Source organism: Chanodichthys erythropterus, chromosome 9 (genome assembly GCF_024489055.1).
Source record: "Chanodichthys erythropterus isolate Z2021 chromosome 9, ASM2448905v1, whole genome shotgun sequence".
Taxonomy (NCBI): Eukaryota; Metazoa; Chordata; class Actinopteri; order Cypriniformes; family Xenocyprididae; genus Chanodichthys; species Chanodichthys erythropterus.
The window spans coordinates 21,298,332-21,310,690 of NC_090229.1; the positions used below are offsets into that span (position 1 = coordinate 21,298,332).

The 12,359-nt window shown below is 35.8% G+C and overlaps 1 protein-coding gene across 7 annotated transcripts in view; it reads left to right on the top strand.

Annotated features, from left to right (window-relative positions):
- Window positions 1-11,122, top strand: part of ampd2b (adenosine monophosphate deaminase 2b) — a 42,879-nt gene extending 31,757 nt beyond the window's left edge. For 5 of the 7 annotated variants that reach the window (XM_067394994.1, XM_067394990.1, XM_067394991.1 and 2 more), the window contains exons 7-18: window positions 389-515; window positions 644-733; window positions 1,048-1,177; window positions 1,313-1,507; window positions 4,829-4,960; window positions 5,074-5,237; window positions 5,952-6,078; window positions 6,553-6,716; window positions 7,424-7,544; window positions 7,899-8,072; window positions 8,169-8,279; window positions 9,637-10,050. In XM_067394994.1, the coding sequence (XP_067251095.1) occupies window positions 389-515; window positions 644-733; window positions 1,048-1,177; window positions 1,313-1,507; window positions 4,829-4,960; window positions 5,074-5,237; window positions 5,952-6,078; window positions 6,553-6,716; window positions 7,424-7,544; window positions 7,899-8,072; window positions 8,169-8,279; window positions 9,637-9,852 (1,751 nt within the window). In that variant the 3' untranslated portion in view covers window positions 9,853-10,050. Of the gene's footprint in view, window positions 1-388; window positions 516-643; window positions 734-1,047; window positions 1,178-1,312; window positions 1,508-4,828; window positions 4,961-5,073; window positions 5,238-5,951; window positions 6,079-6,552; window positions 6,717-7,423; window positions 7,545-7,898; window positions 8,073-8,168; window positions 8,280-9,636; window positions 10,051-10,707 lie in introns of those variants that run through there. The other 2 variants (XR_010895993.1, XR_010895994.1) reach the window with 1 other exon arrangement.
- The last annotated feature ends 1,237 nt before the right edge of the window (window positions 11,123-12,359 follow it).

The window sequence follows — 12,359 nt, forward strand, 5'->3', positions numbered from 1 at the left end:
CCAGTCGCCATAGTTAATTTCTCAACAAAGTACAATTTATTAGTGAATAAATAGTAAATCTCAGCCTGTTCCGCACACAAATAAAAAATCTTATTGATTTAGAAAACATGATGCTTTTTAACATTTGGACAGCCACAGTCTTCATTCACTTTCATTATATCAAAAGAAGTGACCAGTATATTCTTTAAAAATTCTCTTTTGTGTTCCATGGCATGAGGGTGAGTTAATGATGACAATTTTGGGGCATATTGTTTCTCTCTTATAACTCTCTTCTTTACTTTAGTTTCAATAGATATGTTTCTTATTATAGTTATAAGAGTTCTGTATGATCAGCATGAAGTTACAAAATGATTCTCTTCTCTTCTCTTACCTCATGTGCTCTCCACAGATGCAACCGTCCACCCACCTGTGTCAGAAACCCACCCCTATGAGGGGTTTGACCCTGCCAAAATGGCCCCTGGGTTGGGCTACACTTGCAAGATGGTGGATGGTGTTGTTCATGTATACACACACAAGTAAGACGACAGAGTTGCCAAGTCCCTAGAATAGAGTAGGCCTAACTGAATTCATATATATATATAATATATATATATATATTTTTTTTCTCTTTTCTTTTTAAAATGTTTTTCGTAATGTCCATCAGTTCCTCAGAGCTGGACCTGCCATACCCAGACCTGCAGGAGTACATAGCGGATATGAACATGATGATGGCGCTCATCATTAACGGCCCAGTGTAAGTTGTACTGCACACTATGAAGATGATCAAATTACTGATTAAAACAGCTTATTCTGTAAATGTGAGCTGATCCCTGAGCGAGCTGCTTTGCTTGATTGAAATCATTATACACTGACCTTAGTTTGAACCTGTGGGTGAAATGTAAAAATGAACCCATGCTGAAAGAGATAAGTCCAGTAATTAATTTGTAATGTGAATAATGTTACAAAGAAGAAGTGGCAAAGACTGATTAAATCTGTTCCCTGAAATAGCCAGAACTGGTCCGATCTGCCTTAGCATATGGATTTCTAATTGTATATTTTTTCCAACAGGAAATCTTTCTGCTATCGCCGACTGCAGTACCTCAGCTCCAAGTTCCAGATGCACGTTCTCTTAAATGAGATGAAAGAATTGGCGGCACAGAAGAAGGTCCCCCACCGTGATTTCTATAACATCAGGAAGGTCCGCTGTGCATTGGCATGAACACAACAATTTAGCTCAAAATATTTTTTTTTTAGTGGTTGTCACAGGAAAAACCTGATTATTTGAACTAGTAAGGTAATTCTGGCTATTGACTTTTCATTTGTTGATCTTCAGGTGGACACACACATCCATGCCTCATCCTGTATGAATCAGAAGCACCTGCTGCGCTTCATTAAAAGAGCCATAAAGAAATATCCAGGTGAAATCGTCCATGTAGAACAAGGTCGAGGACAGACTCTAACAGAGGTGTTTGAGAGCATGAACCTGACGGCCTTTGACCTCAGCGTAGACACTCTGGATATGCACGCGGTAAGAAGTGTAGTCAAACACCTGCCATAAGAGGTTGGAAAAATACTTCTGATAAAAGAGATAAAGTCAGCACACCACAGCTCCAAACATTAGACATTTATTGACAGACTTTTACAAAGGTAACATTTTGAGCACACCGGATCTTCATCATATCGCCTCTGTGTTTAAAACGTCATGTTATTTTCGGTTGAGTGCCCACTTTTAGCAATTTGCCAGTGATGTGTGTGCTTTTGTTCTTGTGTTTGGATAAATACTTCTATCATCACTAGCAATTATACATAGGAATACTAATTAAAGGTGCCCTAGAACTTCTTTTTAAAAGATGTAATATAAGTCTAAGGTGTCCCCTGAATGTGTCAGTTTCAGCTCAAAATACCCCATAGATTTTTTTTAATTCGCTTTTTTAACTGCCTATTTTGGGGCATCATTAACTATGCACCGATATATAGGTTGCGGCCCCTTTAAATCTCCTGCTCCCCGCCCACGGAGCTTGTTCTTGCCTTAAACAGCATAAACACAGTTCACACAGCTAATATAACCCTCAAAATGGATCTTTACAAGATGTTCGGCATGCATACATCGGATCATGTAAGTATAGTATTTATTTGGATGTATTACATTTGATTCTGAATGAGTTTGAGGTTGTGATCCGTGGCTAATGCAGCATGATCATGGATCATGTCAGTTATTATTGCTCCATCTCAGTGGTGTATAAAGTACTCGAAAGCCATACTTGAGTAAAAGTATAGATATCTTGCCAGAAAATGACTTTGGTAGAAGTTAAAGTTGCTGTTTAGAATGTTACTTGAGTAAAAGTTTTAAAGTAGCCTATGTGATATTTGTTGTACTTAAGTATGAAAAGTATTTCATTGATATTAAATGTACTTAAGTATTGAAAGTAAAAGTACAAGTAAACGTAAAATACAAAAGGAGCAAAAAAATATTAAAAATTGTTCTATACACAGTTTGAGCAGCAAGATTGTGTTCAGTTTTAACTCTCTTACATTTTGTTTCTTTTAATTGGCTAAAGGTTTGTTGTAATTTTTATACATAAAAATACTAATATATTAATTATACATTGATGATTCGTTCATGTTAATTTATAGTGCATCATAACTAATGCAAGAGACAACTTTAAAATGTTAAAATGTAATTGATGAAATTAAAAATGAACAATACTTTTATTAACCTTATTTAATGTTACAAATGTACTCTTATTGTAAAATGTTACTATTTCATATAAATCCAAACAGTCATGCTTAAAAATTACCATCTTTACACACAAAGGCATAGCATGGGTCTATTTTAGGTGTACTTTCTCACATTATTTGGCTCTATTTTAGAAAAATTGATGATTATCTAATCAAAATATGTGTTACAGTGCGATAAAAACTGAAATTGAATAGGCTACATTTCTGATTTGTTAAGCTTCTGTCGCTGTATGAGAATACAGTTTAAATATGCAAGCTCGTTTTGAAGTGACCCGCTCTGTGCAGCGCGCAGCCTCACATCACGTGTCAAAAGAAACCATACGAGGCATCGGTGATAGTTTTTATTTCACCTCTAGAGGCGGCTCTCATAATGTCTCATAATCTATGCTCGTAATGACAGCGCACTTCTCAGGCGCTCCAGCAATGGACGCAACCCGGAAAATTAAATCAACCACGGTTGTGCGAGCACTTGTTTGCACATGCTTGCTTGCAGTCTGTGTTCTTCCGACTTTATTTTGTAGTGAGTAATGAAAATGTTTTGGGAAAATGTATCGGAGTAAAAGTATATAATTTATTTAGGAAATGTAGTGGAGTAAAAGTAAAAGTTGACAGAAATATAAAAACTCAAGTAAAGTACAGATTCTCCCAAAAAATACTTAAGTACTGTAACAAAGTATTATTACTTCGTTACATTACACCACTGCTCCATCTGCCATTTTTCGCTATTGTTCTTGCTTGCTTACCTAGTCTGATGATTCAGCTGTGCACATCCAGACGTTCTGCCCTTGTCTAATGCTTTGATCATGGGCTGGCATATGCAAAGATTGGGGCCGTACACCCCAACTGTTACGTAACAGTCTGTGTTATGTTGAGATTCGCCTGTTCTTCGGAGGTCTTTTATACAAATGAGATTTATATAAGAAGGAGGAAACAATGGTGTTTGAGACTCACTGTATGTCATTTCCGTGTACTGAACTCTTGTTATTCAACTATGCCAATATAAATTCAATCTTTAATTCTAGGGCACCTTTAATAATAATAATAACAACAACAACATGAATACACTACTGTTAAAAAAATTGGGGTTGGTTTTTTTGTTATGTTTTTGAAAGAAGTCTCTTCTGCTCACCAAGGCTGCATTTATTGATCAAAACTACAGTAAAAACAGTAATATTGTGAAATGTTAGTACAATTTAAAATAACTGTTTTCTATTGTAATATATTGTAAAATATAATTTATTCCTGTGATGGCAAAGTAGAATTTTCAGAGTCACATGATCCTTCAGAAATCGTTCTAATATGCTGATTTGATGCTCAAGAAACATTTATTCTCTCAGGATTCTCTGAGGAATAAAAAAGTTCAAAAGAACAGCATTTATTTGAAATATCAATATTCTTTATAACATTATAAATGTCTTTACTGTCACTTTTGATCCAATGTTATAATAAAAGTTGATGTCCTTGTTGAATAAAAGTACTAATTTCTATAAAAAAAATAAATACTGACCACAAACTTTTGAAAAGTGACTATTAACAAAGATATAAACATAAAAGGGCAGAAAATTTTAGTAGCTAAAATTTGTTTCACACAGTATATGTCAAGGCAAATATCAAGTGGGTGTTCCAAACTTCGGAGGATTGTGTGGGATCTAGGTCACTCTCACTAAAATATGTTGCAGATGCAGTCGCACAAGCTTAGTGGATTTACACTTAGGTGAGAACTGAATAAGCTTATGAATGAACTGTTGTTCTCTACTGAATGCAAACTGTGGCACTAAATGAATGCTATACAAAAGTTGCACACAGTTTAATAGGTCTCTAAACCATGTAAATAAAAATCTTTACTAAAAGAGATTCTTCTCTAAATTGTATGTGGGAATAAGTAGTCTACACTGGGGAAAACTTGCTACATGTACTGTGCTTGGCTAAATGGGACTTGTCACAGCACCTACATATTGTTGCTTTTTTGTTGGTTTAACTGCTTCTATTGTTCTCCTCATTTGGAAGTCGATTTGGACAAAAGCATCTGCTAAATGATTAAATGTAAATGTATGTAAGAGAAAATAAATTTGCTATTTTTAATATTTAAAATATTCTGTCTTTCCCACAGGACCGTAACACATTCCATCGCTTTGATAAATTCAATTCCAAATACAACCCCATTGGAGAGTCCATCCTCCGAGAAATCTTTATTAAAACTGACAACCATATTGAGGGGAAATACTTTGGGCACATAATCAAGGTATCAGCTGTTCCTTATCATCTTTGAACTGAACAAAACAAGCATGTTGATGAATTCGGTTTCATATGGTTAAGTGCACCCCCTGTTGATAGTTGTATGTTGGTGCGTTTCAGGAGGTGATGGCAGATCTGGAGGAGAGCAAGTATCAGAATGTGGAGCTGCGTCTCTCCATCTACGGACGCTCACGAGATGAATGGGATAAACTGGCTCAGTGGGCCGTCAAACACAAGGTTTATTCAGATAATGTGCGCTGGCTGGTGCAGGTGCCACGGCTATTGTGAGTACTGAGAGTCAGGAAATATCTATGTAAAGTGGACATTTATTATCTGATGTCTACAGCAGGCTTAATTCTTTTATAAAATCTATATATATATATATATATATATATATATATATATATATATATATATATATATATATATATGCCTATTTTTAAGGCTGCATTTATTTGATCAGAAATACAGTAAAAACAGTAATATTGTGAAATATTTTTACCATAAAAAACCCTTTTATATTTGAATATATTTTAAAATGTTAATTTATTTCTGTGATGGCAAAGCTGAATTTTCAGCATCATTACTCCAGTCTTAAGTCACATGATCCCTATTTTAATATGCTGATTTGGTGCTCAAGAAATATTTCTTATTATTTTTACTGTTAAAAACAGTTGTGCTGCTTAATATTTTTGTGGAAACCGTGATTACTTTTTTTCAGGATTCTTTGATGAATAAAAAGTTTTATTTACTTTTCTTTTGAACTTTTTATTACTATGTGTCCTTACTTTAATAAATAATTAAATAAAAAAACTGACTTATCCCAGACTTTTGAATGGTAGTGTATATTATTACTAAATTAAAAAGCACCTAAAATTAAACGCCTAAGTAAGTGGACTTGTTTCCAAAAAAAATACCGATATGAGACATTAAATATACATTTCAGACTAAATTAAAATTTATCACTAAGATACAAATATTGTTTCTTTCCTCTGCAGTGACGTGTACCACACCAAGAAGCAGCTCTCTAACTTCCAGGAGATGCTAGAGAACATTTTTATGCCTCTGTTTGAAGTCACTGTCAATCCCAGCAGCCACCCACAGCTGCATCTCTTCCTGCAACATGTGAGTGAACTTTTTGTCATGTGACAAAAGCTAGTTGTAGTGTAAAATGATATAACTGTGCTACTATGGAGTGGAGGCTTACATAGTGCACAATATCCTCTGTCTGTATAAATATTCAAGGTATAATAAACTGCCCAATTTATTTATAAGAAACATTTGTTTTAGATTTTACACTCACTACCTTTGTATAGATAAGATAATGGGTGGAGATAGTGGTTAAAGACCTGGCCTAGTAATCCTAAGTTTCAAACCCTTGGCTCATACATTTATTATTGTCCCTATAATAAGAAGACTGTTGTAAGATGTTTTGGATAAGAAAGAGTCTGCCATAAAAGTTTAACTTTTAACAGGTCCCACTTACTCACCAAAATAAAACCATCACCATTTACCCTTTGCAGCTTCAAATTAATAGAACCAAATGATCCACAAGTATGATCACAGTTTTATTATATTGTGAGACTGAATGTTCTTCAGGTTGTTGGGTTTGATAGTGTGGATGATGAGTCCAAACCTGAGCATCACATCTTTAACCTGGACAGTCCAAAACCTGTGAACTGGACGGAGGAAGACAATCCTCCCTACTCATATTATCTGTACTACATGTATGCAAATATGACTGTACTCAACCACCTACGCAGGTATCTGATGCACCCAATACACCCTTTGCTTACCACAATACATTTAATCAATTAAGGTAAAAATGTATGTATTTTATACTGGTTGAGATTTATGGGACATAAACAGCTGAAAACCTTCTCATCAAAACTATTGTGTAGGTGCCTTAAAGAATTGGTTCACTTCAGAATTAAAATTTCCTGATAATTTACTCACCCCCATGTTATCCAAGATGTTCATGTCTTTCTTTCTTCAGTCAAAAAGAAATTAAGGTTTTTGAGGAAACCATTCCAGGATTTTTCTCCACTTCACTGGGGTACATCAGGTTGAAGATCCAAATTGCAGTTTCAATGCAGCTTCAAAGGGTTCTACACAATCCCATCCGAGGAATAAGGGTCTTATCTAGAACAACGATCAGTCATTTTCTAAAAAAAAAAAAATGATAGACTTTTTAACCACAAATGCTCATTTGAAGCTGCATTGAAACTACAATTTAGACTTCCAACCCGTTGTACCCCACTGAAGTCCACTATATGGAGAAAAATCCTGGAATGTTTTCCATAAAAACCTTAATTTCTTTTCGACTGAAGAAAGAAAGAGATAAACATCTTGGATGACATGTGAGCGAGTAAATTATCAGGAAATTTTCATTCTGAAGTGAACTAATCCTTTAATATAAAAGAAGTTTTAGATCCACGACTGTTAAAATGTCATCCATTTCTCCCAACAGGCAAAGGAACTTGAATACGTTTGTATTACGTCCGCACTGTGGAGAGGCAGGGCCCATTCACCACCTCGTGTCTGGATTTATGCTGTCAGAGAATATTTCCCATGGCCTACTTCTGAGAAAAGTAAAGAAACTCTAGATACTTCTACTGAATCGCAGTTGAAGGATATAAAGAATGTTCATATTTTAATTTTTTTTTCACTGCTGTGTTCTATGTATTAGACCAAGGCCATACGTGTTAAAATCTGATCGTAACATAATATAAACGTTCCACTATTGAACGCCACACTTGATTGCAGCCATTGAAACATCGATATCCTCTTTTCAACTTAGTAAACTTTAGTCACAAGTTTTGACAGAACAATATCTGTCAAGTTTTCTCACACTAGGTATTTCAGAGCTAATATTCTTATCTTAAAACCCATTGCAAACAGTCAAAAGTTTATTTATCCATAGCATTTGTGTATTTCCCTCTCAGGCTCCTGTACTGCAGTATTTGTATTACCTGGCTCAGATCGGCATTGCCATGTCTCCACTCAGCAACAACAGCCTCTTCCTCAGTTATCATCGAAATCCGCTGCCTGAGTACCTGTCCAGAGGCCTCATGGTGTCTTTGTCCACTGATGACCCTCTGCAGTTCCACTTCACAAAGGTTGCAAGCCACATCATACCATCAGATATGATTTTTCTTTTCTATAGCTGTTATTTCTTGAGTAATATGTTTGACCTAGTGTGTGCGGTTGTTCAGGAGCCGCTGATGGAGGAGTACAGCATCGCTGCTCAGGTGTGGAAGCTGAGCTCATGTGACATGTGTGAGCTGGCCCGAAACAGTGTGCTCATGAGCGGATTTTCTCACCAGGTACTCGCATCTACACTTACACCTCTGTCAGCACCGGCAGAAGTCATTTTTAGAAACACTTCACAGTAAGGTTAAATTAGTTAATGCATTAGGCACCATGACTTAACAACAAACCGTACTCTAAAATGGTATATTAATCTAGATAATTTCTACATACACAAAAGTTGTTAAATTTTTTTATTTTTTTTAAATGAATACTGTTGATCCAAAGTGACAAAGACATTTATAATGTTACAAAAGATTTTGATTTCAAACACGCTTCTTTTGAACTTTCCATCCATCAAAGAATCCGATAAAAATGCGTCATGGTTTCCACAAAAATATGAAGCGGCACAACTGTTTTCAATATTGATAATAATAAGAAATGTTTCTTGAGCATCAAATCAGCATATTAGAATGATTTCTGAAGGATCATGTGACACTGAAGACTGGAGTAATGATGCTGAATATTCAGCTTTGCATCAAAATATATTAAAACAAAAAACAGTTATTTTAAATTGTAATAATATTTCACAATATTACTGTTTTTACTGTAGTTTTGATCAAATAAATGCAGCCTTTGTGAACAGACTTCTTTCCAAAACATTTTTAAAAATCTTACCGACCCCAAACTTTTGAATGGTAGTGTATACTAATACATTTTTAAATAATTTTTTGTATGTTTTTCATTTAATTATATAACATTAGTTAATGTATTATTAACAAAACATGATTTAAAAATAGTCTTCTTTGATGATTAATAAATGCTGTAAAAATTGTTATTCATTGCTAGTTCATTGATACCTAACGCATTAACTAATGTTAACAAATTGAACCTTATATTGTAAGGTGTTACCTATTTTTCAAAAACTGTATACTATACCTTGGTTCTCAACTTGTGGGTAGTGACCAAAAAATGAGTTGTGGACAGCAGGGAAAAACAATACTTTATTCCTACTTCAAAACTACCAGCTTTTAAAAGGGAGGATAAATACTTCTCATACTTCTGTCGGCTGTGTATCCAAACACAACAGTGTATCGGTCACTAGTCAAATTACAGTAGATGGCTGCCAATATGGGCAGATTGCATAACATGCCCTCATTCTCTAAAACCCTGACCAAAACTAAAGTATGTAAAGGAAAATATGACCCAGATTAAATTACATTATATACAGCTTCTCTTGCATTGAGGATATTTGTGTGCCATGCACAGTATGCTCTGTGTGGTGAATTACTGGCTGCCATTCAATTCTGTACAATAAACAGTATTGGTACTGTGTTCAATGTGCATCCTGAAGCCAAACCACTGAAACGGAGAGAATCTGAGGAATCGGAGAGAAAAGCATCTGACTAATGCATCCAAACGTCCTGTTTCAAGGTGAAAAGCTACTGGCTGGGGCCGCATTATCTGAAAGAGGGGCAGGAGGGCAACGACATCCGACGCACCAACGTTCCAGACATCCGTGTGGCGTACCGCTTCGAGACGCTATGTGAGGAGCTGAATCTCATCACGCAGGCTGTGCGGTCAGAGGAGCTGGAGACGGTTGAAGAGCAGGGATCCCTGTGCATGGGTGCAGGACCGACCAGATGTTAGAGGCGTCATACGCTTTCAATTATTCAACCAGTGCAGAGTGTTAATGAAAGGTGAATCAGGGAAATGTGGGCCAGTCAACTAAATACCCATTTTTTATTTGTCTTTATTTAGGTAGAAATGTACTATAGTTATTTTGGTTGTAAAGTGCAGATTTAAAGGAACACTCCACTTTTTTTGAAAATATGCTCATTTTCCAACTCCCCTAAAGTTAAAAAGTTGAGTTTTACAGTTTTCGAATCCATTCAGCCAATCTCCAGGTCTGGTGGTACCACTTTTAGCATAGCTTAGCATAGTTCATTGAATCTGATTAGACTGTTAGCATCTCTCTCAAAAATTACCAAAGAGTTTCGATATTCTTCCTATTTAAAACTTGAATCTACTGTAGTTACATTGTGCGTAATATTATTGCGCCTGCTGCACCCATGGTATGGCAGCAAAGTTCCTTGATTATTACGCTGGAATGAGAGTATAGTTCCTAGCCATATCGGCCTCAAAAATCGCAACACTTAATTTTCCGTCGGTCTTAGTACACAATCTAAGTCTTAGTACAGAAGAGTCAAGTTTTAAATAGGAAAAATATCAAAACTCTTTGGTCATTTTTGAGCAAAATGCTATTGGTCTCATCAGATTCAATGAACTATGCTAAGCTATGCTAAAAGTGGTACCGCCAGACCCGGAGTTCGGCTGAATGGATTCGAAAACGGTAAAACTCAACTGTTTAACTGTAGGGGAGTTGGAAAATGAGCCTATTTAAAAAAAGCGGAGTGTTTCTTTAAAGTCCTGATTGCAACAAACAAAATTGCACAAAGGAAATGCCAACATTGTATTTGACAAAAGCACATAAACGTTTTGCAGAACACCAACTGGAAACACGCTGACAGAATCTATGAAGGTTCCAGAAACCCACAGTCAAGCTTTAGGAAACCCCAGAAGTCTCCTCCCTCTGTTACTGTGGACCTTACACTGTCCATAACCTGCAGTCCAGCATGAAGATCAGTGAAATGGTTTACACCGTCATAGATAATGAACCGTCATTTGGTGTTGCTTGTATACTTGTTCTGAACACTAACAGCCATAAGCATCTGTTCTTTGGCTATTCTGTGTGAGCTCAAGTACCTCCGCACATCTCTGTCATGAGCCGTCATAATCATGTCATTTTTAAATGGAGTTTTTTCCTCATTTTATAGTCTTGATTTTAGCAGGTTCTGTTCTAATGTGTCTATTATTGTGATATTATTTATTTTCTAGTGATTGTATCCTATGAGTCATTTGGCCATTTTTACTTGTGTCTGTAATTGAATAATTATTAGTGTTATTTATTGTAAATCAGACATGATGATATCAAAGTGAAGTTTATTTTTTCTGCTCTATTCTATATCTCAAAATTAAAATATCATAATTCTGTGAGTCTGTGGATTTAATATTGGATATGTACTGTTCACTTTGTTTTTCAATGCAGAAGTAAGCTATTTGTAAATGTGCAATTTAGGATGTATTATTATAGGTAAATAACTAAAAGAATAACTATGTAAATGGTAAAACTATGTGTGTTTATAATTATGAAAAATTAATTTGAACAAATACCATTTTGCACCATAACGGACTGCTTTGGTACAGCTAAAATAATCTGAGTCTGAATAATGAAACTGTCAATGAACAGCAAACCGTGTGGCCTGGAAAACTCAGACAGCTTGGCATCTCTATTTTTCAAGCTGAACTGGCTTGAGTATCAAAGACAGAGGCTTTCTTTGTGTTCTGTCCTTTTGACCAGCCCTTTTCCTGTAGCCTTTTTCATCTAGTTTTGGGGATATAAATACTGCCTAAACTTTGAGTTTTAGAGCCTCTGATTTACAATTGCTTAGAGCGTCACATTAAACATTTTACAGACTTTTACAAAAGTTTCCAAGACAATTGGGAGACATTTATTGTGAACTTTAAAGTTAAAGGGGACCTATTATGCAAAATTCACTTTTGCATGGTGTTTTGCTATAAATGTGTGTTGGCAGTGTGTGTACACAACCACCCTATAATGATAAAAATCCAACCACTCCTTTTTTTATAATCATTTAAACCCATAAATCATAAGCAGTGTCTCAGAACAAGCCGTTTCCAGATCCCTGGCAGTGTGACGTCACATTAGCCACAGGCCCCACCCACTAATGTTGACAGACACTGTCGTTTTAACATGGAACTGCCTTGAGCGAGTTCACAGCGAGTTGTACACAGTCCGCCATTGCTGCACTGACAAGAATGTCTCCCAAGCGTTTTAGGTGCTCTGTATCCACATAGCTCTCTCCATTTACTCCTGAAATCTGAGCCACTGAAGACGAGGTGGATTGTTTTCGAAGAAAATGCTCCCTCAAATCTACCGAAATTCGTTTATGTCTGCACGAATCATTTCACACCAGACTGTTTTGTGAATGAATTTCAATACAAAGGGACAATACAAAACAGAGGTTGTGCTAAAAAGTTGTTACTCAAGGATAGATCAGTAAACTGTTCGTGAT